The 27,391-nt window shown below is 37.2% G+C and overlaps 1 protein-coding gene across 4 annotated transcripts; it reads right to left on the bottom strand.

The window, feature by feature from the left end:
• Window positions 1–2,047: 2,047 nt before the first annotated feature.
• On the bottom strand, window positions 2,048–27,391 carry LOC149075665 (monocarboxylate transporter 9-like). 4 transcript variants are annotated; one of them, XM_089243153.1, is made up of 6 exons: window positions 27,334–27,391; window positions 11,116–11,486; window positions 10,876–11,019; window positions 7,576–8,829; window positions 5,732–5,857; window positions 2,048–2,844 (listed from the first exon to the last, which is right to left on the bottom strand). In XM_089243153.1, exons 2-6 carry the CDS (start codon window positions 11,444–11,446, stop codon window positions 2,651–2,653), a joined length of 2,049 nt encoding a protein of 682 aa, XP_089099279.1. In that variant the 5' UTR covers window positions 11,447–11,486; window positions 27,334–27,391; the 3' UTR covers window positions 2,048–2,650. The 4 variants fall into 4 exon arrangements, with proteins under 4 accessions (XP_089099279.1, XP_089099280.1, XP_089099278.1 ...); XM_089243154.1 differs by lacking the exon at window positions 27,334–27,391 and adding an exon at window positions 22,529–22,614; XM_089243152.1 differs by lacking the exon at window positions 27,334–27,391 and adding an exon at window positions 18,280–18,504.

Below are 27,391 nucleotides of genomic sequence, written 5' to 3'. Positions count from 1 at the left end.
TCAGGCATCTTATGGCTAATAATCTGATGATCAATGTTGTCAAAAGCTTCCTGAATATCCAGAGTAATAACCACAACGTTACGCTGTTTTGCCCTTTGTTTATGAATTTCCATCAAGATTTCAAACAAAGCCTGGTCAGTCGATCTGCCATGAAGGAAACCAGATTGAAACGGACTGAAAACAGAGGATTTATCAAGAAAGAAAGAGATTCTTTGGCACAAGATCTTCTCGAAAGCTTCCCAAATGTATACAGTAGGTGTATAGGCCTATATGAATTAATTAGTGAGGGATCTTTATATTTTTTCAAGAAGAATAAAACCTTGCTTTGCTTGAAATGACTGGGAAAGAATTAGAGTTGTAGGCATTTGTTGAATAAAGTTAAAAACATCTCCGGAAATCGTTTAAGCAAGGCTAAAAGCATTACGTTGTTAATTGAGTCAATTCCCGGAGCTTTACGTTTGTTGAGATGGATCACTATGTGCCAAAGTTCGTGAGTCGAAATTTTCCGGGTATCAGGTTCGGTTCTATCTGATTTCGGTTGTGAAGATGCAATTGAATTTGATGCATCAGGAAGTATCATTGATTTCCTCGGGATGAAGAGTTGAAGTTGTCTCAACGCTTTGATCCTTAATGAATAGATTTTCCTTTGGATCAGTTGTGTAGAAAATTTGTGGTGATAGGGATGATTGCTTGATCGTTGCCTTATAAAACGTGCCATAGGGATCGGTCACCGCGCTGAGGGAAATTTGAATGTTTCTATGAAGTCTTGGAACCTTCCGAACTCCCCCTTCACTTTTTATGTCAGTTCAAATTTTTGATTTCTAAATTTCTTTTTGATATATTTTATTTTTCTCTTCAAGTGGAAGGGGTTTGATCAAGGGTTCTTAATGTTTCGTGTTCCATGGGAAATTTACGTCAGTTAGAGTAAGTCCATGGCCCCCCAGCCTGTACCAATAAAATGAGGAAAAATGAAGGTCCACGAACTTCTTTAAAAATAATACTCTTTGTACAGCAATGTAAAAATAATGAGTTAATTGTTTTCCCATCCATGCTCACTGAACCCCCGAAGTCTCTCCGAAAGAAAAGTATCCATAACATTTTAATGAAAATTCTTCGAGATGTGTCGATGATTGAAATATTAGATTTTTTGCCATTTTTTACATGATGAAATGAGAGTGTGGAAATAAGGGGCAGAAATCAAAAATTGTCAACCATGCCATTAGGTGTGTATATGCGGCTCCTAAAGTGTGGCGCCTAAGGTGATTATGTTATTAGAGTTGCTCTTGTCTCGTCTTCTTGTTGGTGCTGTTACCTGTTTTCTATATTTTGAAGTGAAGATGGTAAATGCGTAAATTTCCATGTTGTGTAAGTATCACGTTGCAGGTCTGAGAGATCATCCTCTTCTCTCTGACTTATAAATTTTATTTTTCTAATGTAACACTTTGTTTGGCCGCGTTGCTCTCAAGCAACATGAGTTTCCCATATTTCCCAAGAGGAGGCATTATACATTATGAGCTTTTTTCGGCATTGATGCTTCTAAGCAACTTCTAAACATTCGATTTTTACTTGTGAGCCGTTCATGAAGTTTCTACAATTGCCAGTAGAATGGCTCGAAGGCACACGTTTCCTATTTCTTGATAAGCCAAGAGAAAACGATTTTTCACCTTTGCATTTTGGTGGGAAATATCCATGTGTGGAGGAGACATTGCTATGATTTCTTCAGCAGTGATGGAAAAGCAAGTTGGTAAGGAATGAATGACATTTTTAAACAATTCAAATCTATGTAAATCATATAAACACGGTGTGTTCTGAAGTGCAACATCCATTTTTATTAAAATATTGACAATAATTTTTTTTGTCATGTAATAGCATTCAGGGTACCTCATTTGCTTGATATAGTATATAAAACCCCTCAAATGTTTTCTCCTCTGGATATTTCAATGCTTACCAATTTTAAAAAGGGTAATTTTGGAATCAACCACCATAATACGCATTTATATTTCAATCAGACCCTTCATGAAACAATCAAAAGAAAAACACTCTTCAAGAAATTTCATTAAAATATTTATTTACATGTGTGGAAATAAAAAGTATTAATGTAACAACGCCTTTTCCTTTTTTTTTAATGAGTGCAGTTTCAGGAGTTCCACGTAAAAAATATAAATAAAAACTACTTTTACAAATGCTTTTCAGAAGTTTTTCCACAACAACCGTACAACTCGCGTTCTTGAGTTTCAATAATACGACTGTACAAAAATATATTTGTTCGTACCCGAAGGAAAATTCAATACATTATACTGATGTTCTATTCAATTAACGCGATGTAAGTATTTGCTCATCTGATCAAAAGCTTCAGAATTTTCTTAGAGTGCAATCTAAAGCCATAATCAGTACAGAAATCGATTGCATCGGACCGGGTCATCTTCTCTACAGCAAAAAAGAAAAAGGCTGAACTCATGGAGATTCATTTTCGTTCGTCCCTGAATGGCCTCGACCGTTATCATCCGTATCGATGACCAATAGCTATCTCCTATTTCCAACCGTTTTCATGATATCTCCGATCACGAAAAAAGTGGGGGAACAAAGACCGCCGTGTCCCTTGATTATGCATTTAATATTTGAATATTCAGATGCTCTTCTTCCTGTAACTTCACGCTAACAAGGCCTTGGACTGTTTTTGGACTTCGTTTAAAGCGTTTAAGCCATTCTGCTCTCGTTCGGTGTCGGTCTTTTTGCACAACGCCAGACTTGGGCTGATCAAAGTGAAGATTCCAGCAATTAACAAGAATCCACCTGCCATGTAGAACGGAATATCATAGCTACCAGTGTAATCGAATACTGTCCCTACCGGAAAAGATAGAAAAAACAAAACGCATAATTATATATACAGGCTGTCCTGTATGTGCTAATGCGGCCTTCATCTCATCAACTGTCCGTCGTAGAGGCATGACTTCAATTTAAACAATGCTCAAAAGGCGTTCAAAAATTACCTTGTACCAGTTTTGAGAGTGCAAATACAGTGTGTCACAAAATAAAAAAAAATCTAATTTCTTAAGTGGTTCCCTTGTCCTTTATGTCCAATTAGAAAGTTGTTGCCGTGTCTTTCCTGAAGATAACAAAGAAAATTCCACATTTCAAAGTGCAACATTCGCTAAGATATTTGAATTCAAAAATCTGAGAAAAGTTATACATGAACAGCAAAAACTAACGGACAACGACCCTTGCCCTCAATTATACTGTCCCTTGCCAACTTTTTTCCGATTTATGAATTCGAATATCTCAGCGAATATTGCACTTTGAAACTTGGATTTTTTTTGTTGGCTTCAAGAGAGACAGGACAACAATTTTCTATTTGGAAGTTGGAGGACGGGGGACCGTATAAAAATTAAGATTTTTTTTATTTTCTGACAATGTATTTTCACTCTCAAAACTGGTACAGGGTAATTTTTGAACGCCTTTTGAGCATTGTTTAAATTGAAATTATACCTATACGACGAACGGTTGATGAGATAAAAGCCACATTAACACTTACAGGACACCCTGTATAAACATATACATATTGCATAATATGTATCATGTATGTATATGAACATATTACATATATACACAATGAACATATTGCATATATACACAATGAACGTATTACATAATTATAAAGGTTGTCCCGAATCGTTTGCAACACAACTATCTCTGCAACCGTAGATTTTAGTCCGGGATTACACTATAAAAGTTTGATAAAAGATCCTTTATAAAACTTGAAAAAAAAATCCAACCAAGAAGTCTATTGGTTGTTTTTTTTAACGGTTTTAATATAGGGATATCTATATATATATATATATATATATATATATAAACGAATGTCTGTCTGTCTGTTTGTCCTTTATGCGTTACTACACCATCCATCCGATCGCCATGAAACTTCGGGAAGTTGTTGAGTACACTCCCGCGAAGGTTTCTGGCATAGTACATCTATCCTAGGTGGCACGCGTGTCGAAAAGTTTCTGGCATAGTTGTGCAGCGGGTGATAGACAACGGCGATTTATGTTTTATTTTAAAATTGCACTGGTAATTGCATCATCTGGAATTGCGGCAACACTTTTGGATGATGGTCGAACAGCGCATTCAGCACTGAAATTGCCGTTGAATTTTCAAACCACTGAGAGGCCAAAATGCAATATCACCAAAAATTCCGGAATGGGCAAAGTTCTCCAAACATGTGAACTTATCATATGGGACGAATGCACAATGGCTCACAAAACAGCATTGGATGCGCTTGATCGTACACTGCAAGATTTGAGGGGGAAATGGACAGCCCTTCGGTGGAGCACTCATTTTATTGTCTGGTGATTTTCGACAAACTCTGCAAGTCGTACCACGTTAAAAAACTTATGTTTTAAAAATGCAATATTTATCGAGACATAAAATTATTTCTATGTTTCGGCAATTCATCACTGTGTTGGCAAGTTTTCACTGGCACAAAGTTGCCATTCTTAGAGACTGTACAAAAATAGAGAGAAGTAAAACATACATTTTTTTTATTCACAATGAATAGAAATTAAATTTTTTGGCAATTATTTCGACAATTACAGAATTTTTACAACTTCGGATTTAATTTAAGTTTAGCAATTTGTGAACAACACCCGCAATGATTGGAGATAAATGATGAAAACTTAAAAGTAAAATATAACCGTTAATACTGCATTCAAAAATATGCATTTTTTAAATGACTTCTCAGAGCGGCATTAAGATTTCACCAGTTCGATATTTTAGCACATGGGTTCTGCATAAAAAATTAATTTTTTTTCATGCCTAAATTCCAGAGAGAAATTTAGGACATTTTGAGTAACCCCACATCATTTGAAAACTTATAATTGAAATAATGTTTCTAAAGCCAACGGTTGCAGAGATGTTTGCTGAGCAATTTGGGACAGCTTGTACACGACTTTGTATATGATGCTGAAAAACGAATGTTTCAATTTCATGATCACGTGTATTTTCAAAAAACTAACTAACTATAACACCCGGCGCTGCCCGGGTTATCTTCAATTGCTGGGAGGATTGAAAAAGTGACAAAAACTATCATAAAGGAATAAATTATTATACATAATACCGGCAGCATTAACCCATTAACGACGACTTTGATTTTTTGAAAAACAAAAATACTGAGTGGAACCACTTCCACCATTTATTGGCAAAGAAAAAACTTGAAATTTAGAATGACAAATTTTCTTACCAACCGGCGTTAATGAGTTAAAGAAGTGACAAACTTGATGCATAAAGGCGTACGCATGCCTAAAACGCATTGCTAAGGAACCACGATAACCAATGTAAACATTCCAGAAGTGATTGTTGAGGCATAGAAACCATTGTTGAGCGACGGGTTTTCACCAATTTTGGGCATTTGCCCTGCTCTGAGAAACTTTTGAAGTATCCTATCGTTCAATTCGGTTCCTGTTTCGTATGTATGCAAAATTTGGCGACGATCGGTCTGAAATTCTAGATTTGTATAGAGAACACACAGACTGACAGATAGATGGACAGAAAATCAATTTTTGATATATATATCAAATATATTGATATATATTTTTTTTTTCAACATTATCAATTGATGTTTCAAACATTTATAATCCCAGAAAGAAAATTCTTAACTGAGTATGCAGTAGAAGTATTATTAAGCGTGAATTCCGATTGCTGGATCGAACTAACTTATATACAAAGTCGGTGGTCTTACCAGCTATAGGAGGTCCAAGGATAGATCCAGCTCCCCGAAATAGACTCAGCATTCCAAATGAGTTGGTCAGTTTGTCCAATCCCACCATGTCCACCAAGACAATCGAGATCAGTGAGATATATGCTCCTACAGTAGGAGAAGTTAAAAAAAAGTAACATTAATTTTTTCAGGCATTTTTCTGTCGTAAAGCACGGTGGGGCTGCAAAATATATTTTTCTTATTTGAGGCATCTGTGTGTGTGTGTGTGGTAGTTGAAAATTATCAACAAACAGAAGAGAAATCTTATACCGAGGTTTATGAAAGTAATTAGGAGATTAATTCCGATTTAAAAAACACACACACATATATATAGTAACGCAAAAGTCACCGATAGGGTGAATTTTGATGATTTCAGAACCATTTCAAACTTTAGATATCATTATTCAAAAATGACTGTGTGTATTGACTTCATAGAGAAAACAATTTAATTGGATACTTTTTTAGCGTATCATACAACTGTAACGAACAGAGGTGCCGAAATGAGGAAAACAATGAGGGGGCCTAGAAGTAGCCAGTCTTTCCGTATATACGGGACTAAAGCCCTTATGCAGGAGGTGGAGTGGTGCATTACATTATAAATTAATTAATTATTGGGCCCCCTCATAAAATTTATTAGGGCCTATTATAACGGCTTATTATTATAAACTGCCTCAGCCCCCAGGTTCCCGAGCTTATGGTAACGAATTATGTGCTAGAAAACGTTATAATTCCAGAATTGCAGTTAATATTATAAGACGGATTTTCATGCAAGATGGAGCATGGGTACACAATATCCGTTCATGTTTGCTCCTCCTGCTACGCCAGTATTTTTTTCATCAGCCAGTTCTTTCCGACAGCATGGCCGTCTCTATTTCCGAACACCACTCCATGTGACTTCTGGCTGTAAGAGTTTCTGAAATCCGTTGGGGTCGATGAAGTGCCGAGATCTAATTTCCTTATAAATATGTTACACACACATTCTTATGGAATGTTTTATGTTACATTCCACTAGACATTCTTATATTTTTCACATTGGGCCACACTAAACAGTTCTGATCACGTGAGAGAATATCAGTACAGAATCTCTGTACTAAAGTATGAAATGATCACGTGACTGAATGCCCCTTCAGAGGAACCAAGGAATCACCTCCCAGGGGCTCCGCGACGACTCTAGGAAAATATTGTAAATCAGTAAATTTGATAATAAATAAATAAAGGAAGCCTACAAGGTTCTGCCATAAAAATTATGTACAAAAAAGGGCTCTTCGAGTCAAACAGGGCTCCGCCATAGAAATTGTATACTGAATAGGGTTCCGCGAGTGAAAAAAGGTTAGGAACCGCTGGTTTGAACCATTCTTAATTAAATGTTATATCTCAAAAATATGTGAATTCAATCTTGAAGACAGATGCATCACCAACAATAACACATCAGGTAACATAAAACGGGCTACTACGAACATCTAATTTGATTCATAACTGGAAATTACGTGGAAAATTTTAGCTACCCTGCGTTCTGTGTAAATATCTGCCCATTTTATACAAAGAAAACACCAAAATTTTTAATATCTCGGTGAAGTTTTGTACTAAACTTGTACTAAACATTCTTTCCGTGGAATCTCTAAATGCCTTCAGAAGTCCCGATATGTGATACAAATTGGCGTCATTAATCTTATATAAGTTATCACTGCAGATGCCCCGAATAGGAAAAAGGTTATCTCGATATTTATATATACATCATATTTTTAAATATTTCTGTTCTTGAATATAAAATTCGATTTTGTTTCTTTCGTATTTTATTTATTTATTTATCCATTTTGGAAGTATACCTGCAAAGATACTGAAGACTGTCGTGGCAGCAGCGATAGCAATGTAGCTGAAGCAAAATGGGATCGATGCGACGGCAAAAGCACTAACAACAAGACACAGGTTGTTCATGTCCAACGATCGGATATTTGGACGGTCCACGATAAATCCGAACATGATTTTACCTACCAAGTTCATTATGCCCATGACGGATATGAGTAGCGAGGCGTGATCTTCCGATATGCCCTTGTGGATTGAGCTGTCGGTGAGATAAACCCACATCACGTAGAAACCGGCCATACCAAAAAAATTTCCGAGACATGCCATGCAAAAGGAGAAATTTCGAAATAACGAGTAGTCCAAGTTCATTTTGAGAGCACCCGCAATACCCTTGAATATTCTGATTCTAGGGCAAGTTCCCCCAACAGTGGAGCTTGAACTCGATGACTGATCATTCGGAAGTGACGTCACGTTGGCCATGTAGGTTCTGATGTCATGTCTGGATTCCTTGAATTCAGGTAAATGTGAGATATTCCCACTGTAAAAAATGTCCTTTCTGTATAGGGGCTTGGCTAGATCTTCGGGATTGATCGACTTCCTTCGTCGATAGCCCTTCTGGATGACGTAACCTTCACTGAAAGGTGTCGGGTACAAGATGTTAGCGGAACCTTGATTTGCACCTGATCGAGTCGGGAATTTCTGGAAATAATCCTTCATGCTTATCTGGCTTCGGCACGAGGACATTGTAGCATCTACTTTCTGAGAAGTCGGAAACAAGCCGTTTCCTGAATTTTCAGGCTTATTGCGTGTTGGGTCGATAAGGATCGGCGTCACCGACTTCCGTCGATATTCGTTTCCATATGGTACATTGCTGTTTTCATGAATGGGGTCAAAATCGAAAACGATGTCATTGAAATCATGAGCACCGATTTTCTGTATACTGAGGGTGGATTCGACACCCGGCTCTGTGTTGTTCATCAACTGACAATCGTTTTGAGTGCATTTATTTGTGTTCACCTCTTTTTGTATCCTTGTTTTAGCCTTGAGTGGTCTCATGATTGAACCAAAAGCCATGCAATTGAGGGACAAACCAGCTATTATAACTAGAGCACCTCTCCAGTCGTATACCTCCAGAAGTTTCTGCGTGAGAGGAGCAAAGACAAACGCTCCCATTCCAGAACCACACGTTGCAATACCCGTCGCAAGTGCTCTCTTCGTAGAAAAATAATATCCGACGCTGACGATAGATGGCAGGTATATCATACCGAAACCAACACCTAGGCGAGAGAAAACGAACAGTTAAATTCAATCATTCAAATTCGATTTGTTGAACATAACAAATGAACAAGACTGAAATTCTCTCTATGAATTTGAGTAGTGCCGGTAAAAATGATTAATTAGAAATATTTTATTACCTGTTTATAAAATTCTTCAAGGCACATACGTAGAAAAGAGAAGCAGTGATACTTTTCGAAACCAAGTCCCAAGTACAGGGTGTCCAGAAAAGAGCACCCAAACTTCAAAACTGAATGGCTTTGAAACACTTTTATGGTAATTTTTTTCCTTCGAAAAACCGACATTTGCCCGTATTTTTGATTCCGTGGGATTCCTTCTTTTAGGACCACTGTAAGGACCCACATTGTCTAGAGACAAAAACAAAATTTACAAGATGGACTGGAAACTTTAATCAACATCCACCGAGGCATGTGTGAATATTCCAGCTGGTACATTTCAAAATATAGCTAAAAAATTTCAATCTTCGACTGAGACATGCAGGTGTGGCTCGAGACAAAACTCTCACCCGCGCGAGACATGCACCTTTCCCAAGTAAAGCCGCTATATAAGCATTTTTATTTTTTTTTGTTTGAACAACAACAGTGCGTCTCTCTTTATTTTGATCGTCGTGGGACTTCTTGAAACAAAGAATCGAAACGAATACTAAACGTCGAACTAAATTCGACGTATAAGGAATCACGGTGGAGATCTAGTTCACCTGGGAATTGCTTCCCTGGAGCAGCCTTCAAATTTTAGTGACGGCAAGATCTTGTGTTTAATAATTTGTAAAACATTTGCGTGAGTAAAAATATCCGGGACAACTGCATACACAGCATTCAGCGAAATCCTCTTGATTTGGGGTCCAAAAGAGCGTAGTCCCAGTTTGCCGGCCTAGAGAACAGCATCAATTTTCCATTCTGGGTTTGCAGACTTAGACAACCTCCACAGAGAGCAACAGGCCCACAACGATACAATTATTGAATCATCACACTTCAGTCATAATTGAAAAATTGATGGCAGATGGCAGCATTGCACATAACAAGCATTACACGGAAACAAATTCACTTTTAGGTTCACATCACAACATGTACGCGCTCATTCCAGCATGTACCAATTCGTTAGAAGTTCCACAGAGGTATGTGGACGAGGTACAGGTGTGGTTTAGTATATGCTGAGACATCCCCACCAACTTTTTGGTATGCGAGTTTCGGCAGCCCACGGCAACTAACGTTCTAGTTTGCTAGCTCAAAAAGGCACAACAGCTTTCGTTCTTATTTGCCGACTCACAAATCAGTGGAAAATTTCATTTTTGGATTGCGGGTTTGAACAACCTCAGCATCTTTTGTTCTTGTTTGAGTCCAGCACAGTCACAGGAACTTTCGTTCTAGTTAGTACCCTTTATCCGTTTCTTGGAATTGACAAGCTTGCACTTCAAGCTCAGTGCATATTTGGTTAGCGTCAAGACAAAGTAACAACGGCTGCTGGCTTGTTACCGTAACGTCGATAGCATCAGATCTCCTGTAGAGGAATATCATTCTATTTTCTACTCTTCTTCGTTGTGACACCTTTTCCCATAACCAGTCTCAAATTTATGTATAACCATCCGATCTAATTCTTCGTCCCTCTTCAACCATTCCTACTTTTGTTGCCGAGAAGCTAACTTTAACCAACAATGAACCAGAGGAGGCTAGAGACAAATAACTCATTCATGCGACACGCAATGACGAGGCGAGGGGGGTGCGAAGGGGGTGATCACCAATCCCTCTCCCGGGTTCAATGAAAAAATTGTATCATTGACATAGATAGTCAGGGGCGGACATACACCCCCCCCCTCCCATTCGAGGAGTCTGTATCCGATTATGATGATTATTTTTAAGATATTCAATTTTAAAGTTGGGTGCACTTTCCCGGCATAGTTTGCTTCCAAAAATTCGATCAATCTCCATTACACCAGATATCGCAATCGCATAGTCTCAGTCATTATCGATACTGTACTTTAATATTGACGACGAAAGAGAACGAAAACAGAATAAATTAAGGATATGTACCTCCCAATATTCCATATGTGAAGAGAAGAACTCGTACATTCGGGGCGGCTGTACTGACCAGGAAGGCGAATGCAGCAATGACACTACCAGCCATGGCGACGGGACGGCATCCGAACTTGTTCGTCAATGGACCCACGAAAAACCCTGTATATTTTTAAGATTTAATTTCTTCATAATAAAACAACAGCAGAGTATGTTTATTCACTAAGTATGTTTAATTGAAAAACGCATGCGTTTTACCTGAACCGAGAAATACACCTGATAAAAGAGATCCAATCCAAGCCGTTTCACCTTTCTGGGACTTGTAATAGTTGACAAGCTCTATGAGAAGTATTCCGAAACTGTAGGACACTCCGTCCACGACGGTGTTGCAGAGGAACGATGCTAGAACGATGAACCATCCCCAACCTCCATCAGGAGGTTCAGGAATCCCCAGTTCGTTTTCATCAGTGGCTATGTATTTATCCACTCTCTCCGTCGATTTTCTATGAGTCTCTTCCATTAGTGATCGGGATTTAGGCTTTCCCGGATGATGGTAGCCGTTGAGTTTCGACGTGAGTTCAACGTTCATCTTTCCACACACGCTTACGAACGATCCACAGTTGTACAATCTACGAAAAAATCAAGAAATTCCCAGGTTTTAAACAATTATAGAACTCAAAAGGGGAGTCTGGAAAAAAACTAAGAAGAGATAGAATCGGTCGCACACACGACAATATAAAGCTGATTAACAACAAAAATTATATATAATCTGTTTTATTTTCCTCCCGGTCTCGTTATCTCATTGGCTAAAGAAAATAAATCATCGTCAGTCAATGAAACTATAGAACTCCTATTATCTTTCCAGTAGCGTAGCAATTAACCTCGCTTTTTATGATGGTCAGACTCGACCGAGATCTATCCCGTTACAGTGAAGGATATTGGCAGATATGACTGATAACGATAATTTGAGAAATATCTTGTCTTTTTAAGTACGGATGAAAAACAATTTCGAAAACAAATCACACACACATAAAATGATCAAGTGTTCAGTGTTCTATGGTGTGTGTTCCGTTTCCTCCATTGATTCTTATCAAGATTCACTTCGCTATCGTAGAGAGAATCATTCGAAACATTCATTACGGAGAGGTGTTATTACGCATTAAGAAAACCGATACGTATCAATAAGTTCGTGATAAGTAATAATCTTGGTACTCATAGAGGATTTAAAAAATAGGGGGGAGGGGGGTTCAAAGCCTCCTAGACTGGTACTGGTCCCTACCTAGGAGACTTCGCTGACCCACAGAGGAGTACGCCTCCCTCCGTCCAAAAGATAAAAAATATTCTTGTAAAAAAATTGAATATTAAAGAAAAACTACCTTTGTTTGTTTTTTAGTCAATTTCTATTAATTTTAAATACTTTTTGAAAAATAGTATTCTCTGAAATACTTACCATGCCCCTCACCAAAAACTTCGATCCACCAGTGTGACCTCCCAAAAGAAAACTTGAAAACAACCCTGCCCTCTAAGATTTGCCGTCTTCTCAGGATTGTCACCCAAGACATGCACCCTTCATTGCACCCGTCTAGCCCTCGATCTTGCTATAACCCATGTCTGTAAAATTTAACGGCATCATAGCCCCCCCCCCCCCCCAGACCAAGTGATGTTCATGGTGGTCATGTTACGTTGTTTTAAATAAAACTTTCCGGATGCACCCATCCTTCGGGAACGCTGCGATATCTCTCCGAGATGAGAAGCGGGGTGTGTCCGTACTTCAAAGGTCAAAGTGATACCTCGGCTAACGAATGCCTCGGCTTTCGAATTTTTCGGCTGACGAAGATTGCTTTCCTGATTTTTCTGCCTCGGCTAACGAATGCGGATTCTGCTAACGCAGCGGGTCCCAAATAGTTTTAATCGGGGGTGGGGGCTGTTCAGAAATCTTCGTATCGGCTATAGACCCCCTCCCGATTTACAGAAGCAGAAACTACTGCCACGTATCAGCGAAGATGTTCTCGAAAAATAGAGGAAATTCTATCCAGAAGTAGTAAATGTGATGCCAAAGCAATGCTATCTGCTTGACTGCAAAAGAACTAAAACATTGTTTCATACTCCTATCAAGGGATGCTGAAAAGTACAAAATTTTTGTCAGATCATAACAATATTACTACTGCAGTCTACCAACGTTACATCAGTGCATTTGTACGTTAATTTAGTTAGAACTTTTCTCTTTAAGTAATTTATTTATGTATATATATTTTAAACGCAGTATCAATTTTTTTTATAATTCTACCATTGGGCCGTGGACCCCTGCGAGTCCAGCCACCCCCACCCCCCCACCCAATTGGGAACATTTGGGCTAACGCACAGTTCCGTTGCTATGAATGCGCATACTAACCTAACACAGTCACGTGGTGAACTGAATTTTCGCGCGAGTCATCATCAGAATCACTGAAACTTGAGCCGATTAACTCACGCCCCCATCCTCAGAAGTCGGAATGTACCCCCATTTTTCTTAAGAACTCTTTCATGTAAAATGAAAGATTCAGCTTATAGCAAATGCAATGGAGGAAGAAAAAGGAGCCTATGTTTTCTTAGCACGCGTTCTTTTGTTTCAAGATTCATCAGACTGAACAGTCAGGATATTCTGGGAGTTTATTCATCTTTTCCATCTCTACATGTATCAGACACAGGAATGAGCTGACCAAATCACAAATGGATGGATGGGAACACGTGCGAACTCGACGTGTCCCCCATCCGCACATAGTGCAAAATAAAAGATCTTGAGTGTCTCATATTTTCCTGTAAATTCTAATTTACCTAGTTTTGAAACTGTTAATTTTACCCTTTGGCCAATTTTTGCAGGTCTTTTTCGTATGTAAAACTTGCCTTGAACATTATAGAAAATTTCTGGCAGTTATGGAACGAATTAGCTAATTTTCCTTAGAAATCTATGGGAAATCGTGTTTCGGCTTACGAATATTTCGACCAACAAACGTAATTCCGGAAAGAATTATCGTTAACCGAGGTATCACTGTACTCGGATTTAAAACATTACGAAATTGTCGAATTGCAGATTAATCTGAATTGCCTGAGTGGCGTGGTGGTAAGACGCTCAACTACCACCGTGAAGTTTACCATCACGGCTCCTGGTTCAAATCCAGTAAAAAATATAGATATTTCCCTCACGCGCTGCAGGTGACTACCTATAGATGGTGTCTTCGTTTCCAACCCAATTCATTAATGGCAGTAAGGCTGGGATTACACTATAAAAGTTCATTCATAAAACTTGAAAAATTCAACTAATACTGTTATCGATTACATTTGAGCGAATGCAACCAACACAGGCTCATTGGCTATTTTATTTTTCAAGTTTAGTAAAAGATCTTTTATCAAACTTTTATAGTGTAATCCCGGCCTAAATTGTAGTATTACGATATGGCCAGAGTTGGTATTTGGTGAAGTAGTAGTGCCTATTGATCCACGTGAAGTACTTTATAATCTCCATAGAATTGATAAATAATTCCGGAAGTTTGACAGTATTACCTTCTATTTAAAAAAATGATATCGAATCTGAATTCAGTGCCTTAAGCTGAAAGAAGTACATTATTAGACTCACCTCCGACTCGAATACATATCTTGCCGAACACAAATATATTTTTGAAATATGAAGCATTTTATAAATACCTTCTGCGTTTTGATTGAACAGACACGCGTATCTTTTTTCTATATTCGAGAATAATTTGTTGATTTGTGAAATCTTTTTTTTCCCAGCGATATGAAGAACAAGTGAAGAATGTTCTCGAGATTAAAATAATGAATGGTCTGGGTTATTATTATTATCTCGTAATAATGCGAGCATGTGAACTGAACAGACAGCTGTAAAAACTGTCAAACGAGCCTAAAGGCGGCCTAATGACTGCCTGTCAAAATAAAACACTGCGTGTCTTCAGCATTGAAAAAACATATGTACACAGATATTCTTGCAATTTTATGTGGGATCATTCACAAATGATTCAAAATATATATCAGAAAATAACTAATGAGTAGACATACGTTTATATTGAAGTACAAATACAGTGTATGAAACGGTACAGATAGGTTTCTCAATTTATAAAGTTGCGTATTAAGGTATATCCGACTACGTTTAAAATGTCATTTTGGAAGAAAATAGAGAGCTTTTTATTTTTTTTACTTTTTATGAAAACCCTACTCCATGTGATTGCAAAACAGTCTTTTTTGTTTGTTTGTATGACACTTAAAACTAAAATTACATTCACTTTAGTGTTGCGTTTTTACATACGAGTAAGTCTGTGGATAAGAATTTGAAACGCGTTTTACGAAGAATGTTATTTTTGCCATTTTACTTAAGTTTGAAAAATGATTTCTATTGTATTTATTAATTGTATCATTACAAAATTTTAATATGATATTTTTCCATATATTATGAAGGTTTAGTACAAAAATTTAAGGTTTATCACATGTATTTGTCTAATTACAGTGTTGTGTACGTGATATGGTGAGAGAAATTTCAAAAAAATTCGCACGTACATCAACAGATTTGAGTGTAAATTATGTGCATATCACATACAATCCTTAGAATTATAGTTTATAACATGCACCATTACAGCTGAATGTACTGTGAAAAAGACAAAACATTCCATTCATAAAATTTTTTGTTTGATATTCAAACAATCGTGTTTGGAACATCACATGAATTTTGCTTAAAATTTAACATAAAAATAACTTTTTCGTAGATAAGTAAAATAAAAAGTGCAATATTTATTATTGTTTACACCATTTTGGGACACTTTCTATCAAGTTGCAATTCTAATATTCATGCTTTTCTCTGTATTAATGTAACCAGCTCGTCAAATTCCACCCTACAAACAACCCTTCCAGACCCTGGTGCCACAAATTTGTGGGTTGCTATAATCACTGTAGCATTTTATAGAAAAGTGAGAAGAAAAGTACTCTTGTCAAGCATTACTCAAACATTACGGTAGACCTTAACGCATTAATCATACAAAGATGGGACTATCTTCTGATTCGAATCAAGTTTCTGTCTTATGCAGTGTCTGTCTTCCCCCATCGGGTACAAGCTTTTGTCAACAAATTTGGATGATCTCTATTTGATGAATCGGCGATCTGGTAATCATCTGGTTGATCTGGTAATCATATCCTAACCCAACCGCAAATTAGAAAAAGAAAGAAGAAGGGGAAAGAAAAAAAAAATAGAAGGAAAGTAAAATAGAAAAGGAAACCAGCGTAATAGGTAAGTGGATAAGAGAGTATATGTGTATAGTAGATTTCCCTTTTCACCCCCTACCCTACATGTTCTCGTTCGCCCTAACATGTTTTTAGTAGAAAGATAAATTATATGTGGGGGAGGGGAAAAATCATTAATTAACAGTAGTACAGAAAGAACGAATGTAAAAAAAAGAACAACTTCGGTTCGTAGAGTTACTCTATAGTTTCGCGATGATGAGCAGAAAGGAAAGAAAACACAGAAAACTCGATTGAATTTATTCCACTGCCGTCTATTTCGTCCGTGAAAACCACAGAAAATCAACTTGATCATACCACCACTACGGCGTCAGAGACACAAAAAAACCTGGACCTCCCTCACGATGTGAGTCCATCATGATGTCCATACAACTGCATAGCAGCGAACGCCAATCTGCACCGGGGACCCTGCAGTACGATACACCTAGATATACATAAAAAGCATTCCTATATATCTCTTGAAGTGCGTGAGAAGCTTATGTGATGTGGCGTACCACCTAGAAATGCGAAAGAGGACACCTCATCCCTAGGAATGCTCAGAGGAATGCTCAAAACATACAAAAGACACGCGTTTGCGTGTATGTTGTGTCATAACTATGCTGTGCTAATTTTATTACTTTACTCATTTTTTCCTGGCCCCTAAACGACCACCACGTACCTCAAAGATTACCATGTCACAAATTGAAAACCACTGTACTAGTAGGCCTATATAGTTTTATAAGCATTGATAGCAACAGAATGTATAGAAAATACACCATTTTCTAGCAGAAAAATGAGCTTGTTTTGACGTTGACCGTGCCAGTTTGGTGCATGTGCTTTTCACTCTATCTAATCATAGGACTACAATTTTACAACGTTGGTGCTCATTTTCATTAGACGGTTTATTTTACAGAACTTTTGAATGTTCCATATGCATACTTCGTTTTTTCAATGAGATTTAGGCCAAGGCGAGAGAATTTCAAGGCAATTAACCCTCTCACCTTCATTGAAGACATATCTCACCTTCTTAAAAGTCTTTTATTTTAGCAGTGACAAGGTACTCAATTTTTAGAACACATTTTTCTATCTGCCTTTCTTTGCAACTGCTGAAAATTGGAAGAAAGCCTAACTTCATCAAAAAAAGACATTTTACCGGGGGTTTAGTGATTTCTGCCATGCCTGAGAATCCCGCTATAACGAGTGAGTTGCAATTGGTTGTGAAATAGCTAAAGTTAAAGGCATAAAAAATATTATTTTCCAGCAAGTTCAAAATTAAGAAAAATTCCTATATCGTCCAAAATTGCTTGAACAGGCCAGTTTTTTTCTGCTCTTTCTTCAAGAACTGAACATGATAGCTCTTACCTTGGCACATGAGCCTCGTAAAAATGACTCCGAGGTCCTTCTAACAAAGATTGTACATAGTAAGGTCAAATTGTTTCAACCTCTTCTTCCTATTTTTGAGCTTCCCCACTGCACACATGGGTTATGTGATGATTTTATTCGACTTTTGTCTCTCCCAGCGATTAATAGATCACGGGACCTAAAGTTAAAAGTCACTTCGAAATGACTGAAAAAGTCCTGTGTGGAAAACCTTCTGACCTGGGTAAAAATGTTGATTTGAAAAGCCATTGAGGAATATAAGTGATATGATAATTGAGACTTTTAATTGTTCAGTTGGTTGATTAAATCACTCAAATAATGAACCTTTATGCAAGACTGTCTTAAAGAATCAACAGATGTGAGACAGAAAATCAATTTCATAACTAGAGTTCTGATCATTTGTTAATATTAGAACGAAATAATCTATAAAAGACGTTTTAATGACTGAAAAAGATAAAGCAGTCAGATAAAGAGCAGCAATTTTCTACAATTTCATAATCTGACAGCAAAAATCGGAAATTCGCTTATAGCGACAAATCCATTGTAAGGAAAATTTCCATCGTGATTATGAACAGTCGGTATAACGAGATTCTACTATATTATATTAAAAAAATAAATTTTTGTATTACATATGAAGCCTTTCAAGAAAGGTGATACTTTTCTTCCTACATGCATTAAAAGCAGATCAACAATTTTTAGTATATCAAAATTACTTTTAAAAATGATAATTTTCCCCGTAATGCATATTCAGTTAACAAAAAAAAAAATTCTTGATGTACTTGCCTTTGGGGGTCAACAAGAAAATGAAATCTTAATTCCTTGAGGAAACGACTTCCTTCGTGTTTTAACCATGATTTTTTGAACGTCTAGGAAAGTGTACATAGAATGTTGGACGTGATTACAAGTTCCTCTACTCAATAACTTGAACTTTGCACGAAATTTTTCAATCAGATTAGAAAGAGAGAAAACGATCTGTTCTTTTCTCTTATTACAACGTGATGTATCTCTCTTCTCCATCAAGAAGTAGATACTTTTCTTCTCAACAAACGTTATGCAATATTACGTATCCCCCCCCCCCCTCATTCGAAGGAGGAAACAGAAATAAATGGATAAGCGCCAAGGAATATTAATGATTCTCTCTTCCTTCAGTGATATTAAGCAAACACACAAACTGCAGAAAGATGTCACAGCAAACCATTTAGAGTAAGAAATTAAAAACAAAAAGCAAAACACACAGAAAGCCTTAACGAGGATCATTCCTTGATGTTGAAACTTTATATGCAGATGAGGCATACATATGAATATTTTTTTTTTTCATATCGTCCTATTTGTTTTGTTGGTCTATGTTTGTGTACCTCCTTAAAAGGAAATATTGAGAATGATTACCTACTTCCATAACTACATGAAATTATTCTAAAAGGTCCAAATTATATATCATGTGCGCTCCAAAGCCCAATAAAAAAGAATCAATCACTCATATCTATTACGAATGGTCGTATATTATGATAAATAAATAAAATGTAAAAGAAATACGATAAAACATGTTGGGGGTAAATCGAGAAGCTATCCATACTTAGAATACGACAACCATAAATACATTTTATGATTATAGTATAATATTTTATCATGTGTACATATATACACTGCTCAAAACAATTAGGGGAGCACATGGTTTTAACAAAATTACGCAAAGATGTATACCGATAAGTAACATAAAATGAATCATCCATAATTTAAAGCCTAGCAGGAAACGGAAGAAGAAAACTTCATATGCAAATCAAAGTTCATGACGTCAAACACCAGAAAAAGGAGATAAGGGCAGAAATCGGGATGTTGCAGAAACGTCTGTTTTACTGCCGTAACTGTGAAATTCGATTGCGTGAAAGGTGACTTGAGGATGTCTCAACAACGTGATTTACCGGAATCCATGGCATGGCGTGTTATAAGCAGACTGGAATCCGGGCAAACACAACGTAGTGTCGCGGAAGCTGTTGGAGTCCCCAGAAGTGTTGTTGCAAGGCTGTGGAATCGATTCCAAGAAACAGGAAATGTTAGACGTCGACCAGAGCAAGGTCGGCCTCGCGCCACTACAGCAACTGATGACCGGTATATACGGTTAACAGCCCGTCGAAACAGAACATAGAATGCTACGCAGCTGCAAAGACGGTTGCTCTTGGCAACAGGACGAAGGGTGTCCAGCCAAACAGTACGTAATCGGCTTCATAAGGGAGGGCTCTATGCACGTAGGCCAATGGTCTGCATTCCGTTGACCCCACGCCACCGTGCGGCCCGAAGAAGATGGGCTGCTGAACATCGAAATTGGGAGCAACATGATTGGAGCCAAGTGCTGTTTACAGACGAGTTCCGATTCAGTCTGGAGTGTGACACCCGACGTGTTCTGGTATGGAGGAACAGGGGCACTCGAAATAACTCCGCATTCGTTCGTGAAAGGTCACAATACAGACGAGCTGATTGGATGGTATGGGGTGGAATCAGCATAGGCGGACGTACGGACCTGCATATCATTCGGAATGGCACTTTGACGGCCCGAAGGTATGCAGACGAGATACTGCGATCTCATGTCATCCCTTACGCTGGAGCCATTGGAGATTCCTTTGTTTTCCAGGATGATAATGCCCGACCGCATAGAGCTCGTCTGGTGGAGAACATGCTTGAAGCTGAAACAATACAGCGTATGGAATAGCCAGCGTGCTTTCCTGACCTGAATCCATTGCTGCATGGACGCATTGCTGCACGACCAAGGCCGCCTGTTACTGTCCGAGACTTGCAGATTGCACTTCTTGAGGAGTGGAACAGTATTCCCCAAAGTCTGATCGATAACCTCATCGCATCCATGGCAAACAGGTGTGCAGCAGTCTTAGCTGTTCGAGGAGACCACACGCCTTATTAAAACTCATGCATCATGTCTAAACAGTACTTTTTTTATCGTTTACATGTAACCAAATTGTTGCCCTAAATCATCTTTTCATGTTTTTTCCATATTTTCAAAGAATTAAAGCTTAATTCCAAATTTTTTTACGTCTTTTTTCTGTATTGCGCATTGATACGCGTGTACTATCCATTGTATGCCAATACGTGGCTGTCTCGCACGGTTTTCTTCACTTTTTTGCTTGCTCCCCTAATTGTTTCATACAAATACAAATACAACGCCACAACAGGCAAACCGCCCAACGAGGTGGCTGACCTAAGACATCATGGATCCCCGAGCCCCTACCTACTACTGCTACACCACACATGCACCACCCGCGGAGCCCCCCAACGAACCGGTACATGCGGGAATGTGCGTGTACGTGTAGTGCAACCTGACGTAAAGTTTGTTTCTGTGTAATGCTTGTAATGTGTAGTGCTGCCATCTGCCCCCAATTTTACTAACTATGAGTGAAGTGTTATGGTTGAATGATTTACCGTTGTAGGATTGTTGCTCTCTGTGGCGAGACTTTTTAACGGGGAGATCGGCTCGCATTTGCGCCTTGAAGTTGGGAACCACAGAAAACCAACTTCAGCCGATCACCACTGTGGGGTTCGAACCCGGATCCTCGCATCACGAGTCCGGCACTATAACCACTCGACCACCACAGCGGCAAAGTGAGCAGTGTATATTGTTTCTAGCTTTTGTAATTGCATTTTTAATTGGGTTGCTGTATTTTAGAAATATATGGCATCCATATTTATTATGGGCATCTTTTTCTCAGTCACCTCGTGGAGCAGTTTGCCTGTTGTGACCTTGTATTTGTATGAATGTCTCTGTATTTATGAATGTTTTTATTAAAGAAGTACATAAAATCTCTTACTCGTATTCTGTATAATTTGTGGATTGTAAGCATAGGCGTACGCAGAATTTTCTCGAGGGGGGTTTCAGATTTTTTTTCCTTCTGAGCGGGAGGGGGGGTTAGAACCCCAAACCCCCCTTTGCGTACGCCAATGATAAGAACGTTAGAAAATTAACTAATGGAATACTTCAAAATCAATTTCTAATTAATCATTTCAATCGAATTCAATTTTATAACATTTATGACATAAAATTTTTTCATACATCGTCCCGAGTATTTTGTTCCGACATTGTTTGCAACTCATAGGTGCCGACACGAAACTGACAACGGAGTTAGTATAATTCAAAACAGTTGAAATAATTGATACATGAGCCAATTAAAGCTATGACCACTTCAAAATAAATTGAATTAAGGGTTCACTTTTCTTATGCAGAAAAAAAATATATTATCTGTTTAGGAATATACATTTGGGGAAAAGGTTCAGAAACCAATCAGTGTAAGTTATTAAACGTTAAAAATGAGATAAAAGGAGATCTTTTAAAGGATCTTTCTATTGGTTTTTCGCCCATTTCGGACATTTGTCCAGCTCTGATGAACTTTTAAAGTAGCCTACGGTTTAATCCCGGTCTTGTTTGGTATATGTGCAAAATTCATACGTACATACTTTTACATATAAGATTCATCAAATGGATTGTTTTCATACATCATCTCTCTTGTATTTGTTTTTTTCTGCATTACTTGCAACTCGAAGGGTGCCGAAAAGAAACTGAAATTAGCATTGAAGATTATCCTTTAAAAAAACAGAATTAAAATAACTTACATACGGGTCAATTGGGATTGTTCGGCCATTTAAAAATCAACTAAATTGAACTTCATTTTTTCTATGCAAAATAATTTAGAGAATTAATGTGCATATAATGGATATACATGGTGCATAGCCTTTTGACCTGCAATAAGTCGAATTGAGAGTTGGTAAAATTTGCTTTTTTTTCCCTCTCTATCATACCAAAAGTACCGCGTTATATTCGGATAAAAATTCACCGAGATAATCGGTGGTTGAAATTTTTGATTTTTTACTACTTTTCAATAGATAAAATAACGAAAATCCTGTTAATCAAGAATCCTGAAATTACACAAATAGCATTAATATTTTGCATTGTTAGCCATTAGAAAAAAAAAATCACTATTGACTTACGAAATATTTACGAATTATTACGTAATGAAAATTAATCTGTACTCACGTGATCTGTCTTTTAAATACCTTCGAAATTTCAGTGTTGTTTACAGTCTACCAACTCAATAGCTTGCTATGAACCGAACATTTTCACCCTCGATGCGTCAGCTGATAAACTCTTATTTTGCTCCTATTAATAACATACGAAGAGAGAATCACTTTTCACTTTTTCCCCCATATCCTTCGTATGTGTCATCTGGCTTGTGTGTAAAGCCCACTCTCGGCAAATAAATAAATCTTCGAAACTATTCCCAAAAGCGAAACTACAAAATTGTTACTCCGCAAAAGTCACGCGATTCTACAAGACAGAAATTGTTTCTCATATATTTTTAAATACATTTGGTGATGACTAATAATTTGAAAGATTTTAAGAGTTATCTGAAATTCAATTTTTTTTTTCACTAGCATTGACGAGTGAAAGAGGCCTACCTTTAGGAAACTGAAAACTGTTTCACTTTTCGATCACGTGATGAACATAAATCTTTCCTCCCTTCCGTAACCTTTCTTTGCAAGTGAACTGAAAGTTGGAGAGCACATGCGTGTATTTACAGTCTGGAATAGTATTTCTCAAAATTAAGCGATATTGTCCCTCCTGGGAGCATGGGTGGAGATACGATGGGGAGGGGCTGGGGGGCATTGCCCCCCCCCCAGCGTCAAAGGTGAAGTTGACTGATCTAATGTACATATGCATGTATGAATTGACATCATCATCATCATCATCATCCTCATCGTGCCCCCCTCAGACTTCCAAGTCTATTTCCGCCTATGCCTGGGAGGCACGAGAACAGACCATTGAAGGTACTGTACAGCAAGAAATGCTGTCACGAATATACTGTACAGCAAGGTCGCCAACCTTTATAGGAGAGTACGAGCGACTTCATTGGTTTAAAAATGTGTCGCGATCCACTTAAGTGATCTGGAACAGAACCGCAGGTCACTTGAGTGTGTGTGTGTGATCTGTTTCACCACACACCAATTGCAGCCGTATTGCTATACTGCAATTTACTGCCGTTAACGGGTTGAATTTGAAATGAAGTCGCCATCTATCGGTTGACGCCTCAAGCTCACTAGGAAAAATATATTGTTATCTATAATCTCCCCCGTTTCGAACCTACGACCTGACGCCAACCTTCACGGAGGTAGAGAAGAATCTTATCACTATGCCCCTCGGATGCTTGCTTGCTTGAGTGATCCGGAACTATGTCGCGAGTTACTCGAGTGATCTGTAAATATTTCGGTGGGTCACTTGAAGTATCCGACTACTTTTCTTATCACTTTTATATAAAATAGTGCTGGAGTGAACTTTAAGAAAATTTTTTGATAGAAAGTGTCCCAAAATGATGAAAATAATAATAAATTTTGGGCTACCTATGTCATTTTCTAAGAAAAAGTAATTTTTATGTCAAATTTTAAGCTAAATTCATGTGATGTTCCAAACATGATTGCAAAAAAAATTTTATGGATGGAATATTCTGTTGTTTTCGCAGTATATTCAGCTAGTAATTTTGCAGGTTATTAATTAAAGTTTAAAACATTGTATGAGATGCTCATAAGTTACACTTAAATCGGTACGTGTGAATTTTTGGAAATTTCATTCTACATTTCGTCTCTAAAACACTGTAATTAGACAAATATATGTGATAGTCCTTAGATTTTTTTTAGTCTGTAACCCCAACAATATATATCAGAATAATGAGAATATCATATTAAAATTTTGTAATGATACAATGAATATATTTTTAGAAATCGTCTTTTAAACGCAAGTAAAATGGCAAAAATCTTCGTGTATTACCATCTTATTAAATAGAGTTTCACAAATTTAATCTGTAGCTTTGTTAAAACCCGTTCATTTGTCAAGACAAGATAAAAAAGTTCAAGAAATCCTCACCAGGTGGCAGTTTGGTTGTTACTATCGTGTAGTGCATGTCCAAATCAGTATACCTAGACACTTTTTTCATCACTCTATCTTCATCCATTCAAAAGTTATGACCACTTGAAGATCTCGTATACAGCGACATATACGCAGCCTCTTACAATCATTTTTATCTCTAAGGATCGTTTTGGGATGCCCGGGAGCCAATAGGATAAATATTTGAGAAATAAAGAACATTGGAAATTTCACATAATCTTGAATAACTCCTGAAATATGACAGATAGAATCATGAAAGTTGCGTGGTGGTATAGCAATATGAATACGCACCAAATGATAAGAAAGGTTAGAACGCCACCTGGTGGAAAATTTAGGAACTTTTGTGTGCTATCTTGAAATCTAAGAAAGATAGACAAAAAATTTCAACAACCAGGTCGTGAAAAGGCATTCAGTGAATGAAATACCCACTTGGTTGTGAATAATGGGTATGAAGTAACTGAAAAAATTAGTCAGGCGTGATCACTACTCGGTTTTTTTGCTGTTTATTTAGAGTTAATAAGCCTTTGTAAGCCATAGGTGTACGCAGAATTTTTCGAGGGGGTTTCAGATTTTTTTCCCTTCTGAGGGGGTTTACTTTTTTCCTGCAAAATAACACTATAATCTTGGCCCAAGGGGGGGTTAGAACCCCAACCCCTCCCTTTGCGTACGCCAATGTTGTAAGCTGTTACATGTAAGTGCAGCATCATGCTGTAGGTCCTTAAAACCTTTTTACCTGTTTTTCGCCAAATCCAAAGAGAGTGACTTTCATGGTGAGGGATAGGGAGACGCAAAAGCAGCGGTCCATGGGCTTAATGACATTTTGAACTGTATTTTATTCGAAGTGCTCCAGAATGCTTGCAATGAGTGGTTGGGGAAAAAATATAAAAATTCATGGATACCAAAGTAGGTTGAAATGTCTTCAAAAAATTTGAAATTGCATGAAATACATGCACAAAAATTAAAAGAGAAGAAATTAAAAGTAGTTTGTGTTCGGAGAAGTACTAACAAATGTTTTACGTGAATAAATCACGTGCTTCATTGAAACACTGTTTAAGGTATAAAAAAAAGGTCTGCCATCCAAGCATCAATATGTTCACGGAGCACCAAGAAATCTGGTGGAGCACTTGGTGCTCCGTGGAACACAGTTTGAGAACCACCGCCTTAAGTGATCTTTAAATGTGCTGCGAGTCTTTTAAGTGGTCTGGAGCTGTGCCGTGGGTCACTTAAGGGATTTGAAAATGTTCTGCAATGATCTGTAAATGTGCTACGGGTCCGTGAAATTATCTGGAAATGTACAACTTAGTTCATTTCACAAAACTAGGAGTCGTCTGAGGTCGTGGGTCCACATGAGATGACTTGTGGGGGGGGGGGCACATTTGGCCCGCCGGTCATGGGTTGAGCATGTATGCTGTACAGGGTGAAAAAAGCTAAGTCCGTTTCACCTCAAATAACTCGTAAACTTTGGCTATAGAAACATACTTTCAATTAGAAAACGGATTTAAAAGACGTGCCTGTTTTAGATGTGCCATTTATTTTACTAAGGATATAATGTGCCGTATATGTACCGAGATAAAAAGTAAAAGTAAAAGTAAAATAAGGCAGTGGAACTAAGTAATCACACCCTGCATATATGCTACGGTAAATGTGATAAAATCACATAAATCGGTGTATAATAACCGGTTACCATGCATAACCACCGAGAATTTTGGTAAGTTTGATAAATTTCCTTTAATTAATCGCTTTTACCAGCAATTATGCACAGTAGCCAAGCGTCATTGGCAAATTGAATGAGTACTAAAAAATTATTACTCTTACTGGTGATTATACATAATACTCAAGCGTCGCATCTTTGGTAAACATGAGCAATCGTACTATATAATATATACATGATAATTCATACATGTATTATACCATTATATCAGGCTACGATCATAAAATTTGTTATCATCATATCGCAGAGAGTCTGACTATATTCATCACACATACTAGACTCATTTGGATTTTTTTTTTTCGTATTTATCAAATTTCCCAATTACACAACGGTATTATGCGTAATAACAGATAAAGGTGATAAATTTCAAGTATGTATCAAATTTACCAACGGCACTTAGTTATTATGCATATTTGCCGGTAAAAGTGATAAATTTATCAAACCTACCAAGACGAATTATAATGTTATATGTTATTCGACACAAATTATTGGTCTTTTATTTGCATATTTTGAAACTATTTCTTTCATTGAATATATAAAAATTTCATTAAATTACTATCATTAAATACGAATTTTTATTAAATTATTTCTTCTATTAAATATGAATATTTACAAATTCTGAACCATTTCTTTCATTAAATTGACACTGTATCATATTTGGCCACCGAAACGGTAATTCCGATGTTATACGGACCACCTAATTCATCCTCAGTAAAATAATCAATTTTGGTAACCTAAACTTTGCATTCATTAAAGCTTATTCATTTTCGTCACTTTAAACATTAGGACCATTCCAAAAGCAATATTCAGAACTGATTTTGAAAATTTTATTCTAGAGTTTATCCAATTTTTTTTTCAGGAGTAAAATAACATTGATACACAATAATAGGGTAACGCAGTATTGTTTCTACACTTTATTTGAAAACAAAGAAGATAAATAATTTTGTAATTAATGGAATTTATATGGGTGTATTCCAATTTCAATGAATATTTATCATCAGACTCGATTCTTATACAAAAACATTGAAAGAAAATCAAAATCTTTTGGTAGTAATTATTTACGCATATGCATGTGTATATATTTTTTAATTTTTTTTAAATAAAACTTTATTTTTAGTTTTTAAAAAAATTCAGTAAAATATTCTACTTCACAATACAATTACCGATCATTGATGTAATAATGTATACTTACGAATTATATTTTGATAAGTTGTTAAGTTAAAATTTCTACGTAGGAACGGAAACTAAAG

Source organism: Pholcus phalangioides, unplaced genomic scaffold (genome assembly GCF_987345545.1).
Source record: "Pholcus phalangioides strain wild (caught in Gottingen) unplaced genomic scaffold, Ppha-v1.0 ptg000015l_1, whole genome shotgun sequence".
Classification (NCBI taxonomy): Eukaryota; Metazoa; Arthropoda; class Arachnida; order Araneae; family Pholcidae; genus Pholcus; species Pholcus phalangioides.
The sequence above is the reverse complement of the archived record's forward strand: the minus strand, read 5'-3'. Positions and strand labels throughout refer to the sequence as shown.

Bases quoted from the DNA above. Each gene is read 5' to 3' on its own strand.
- LOC149075665 (XM_089243151.1), bottom strand. The intron at 8,830-10,875 runs GTACATATCCTT...TCTCTCGCCTAG, and splicing joins CACATATGGAATATTGGGAG to GTGTTGGTTTCGGTATGATA. The intron at 2,845-5,731 runs GTAAGACCACCG...CTTTTCCGGTAG, and splicing joins CCTTGGACCTCCTATAGCTG to GGACAGTATTCGATTACACT.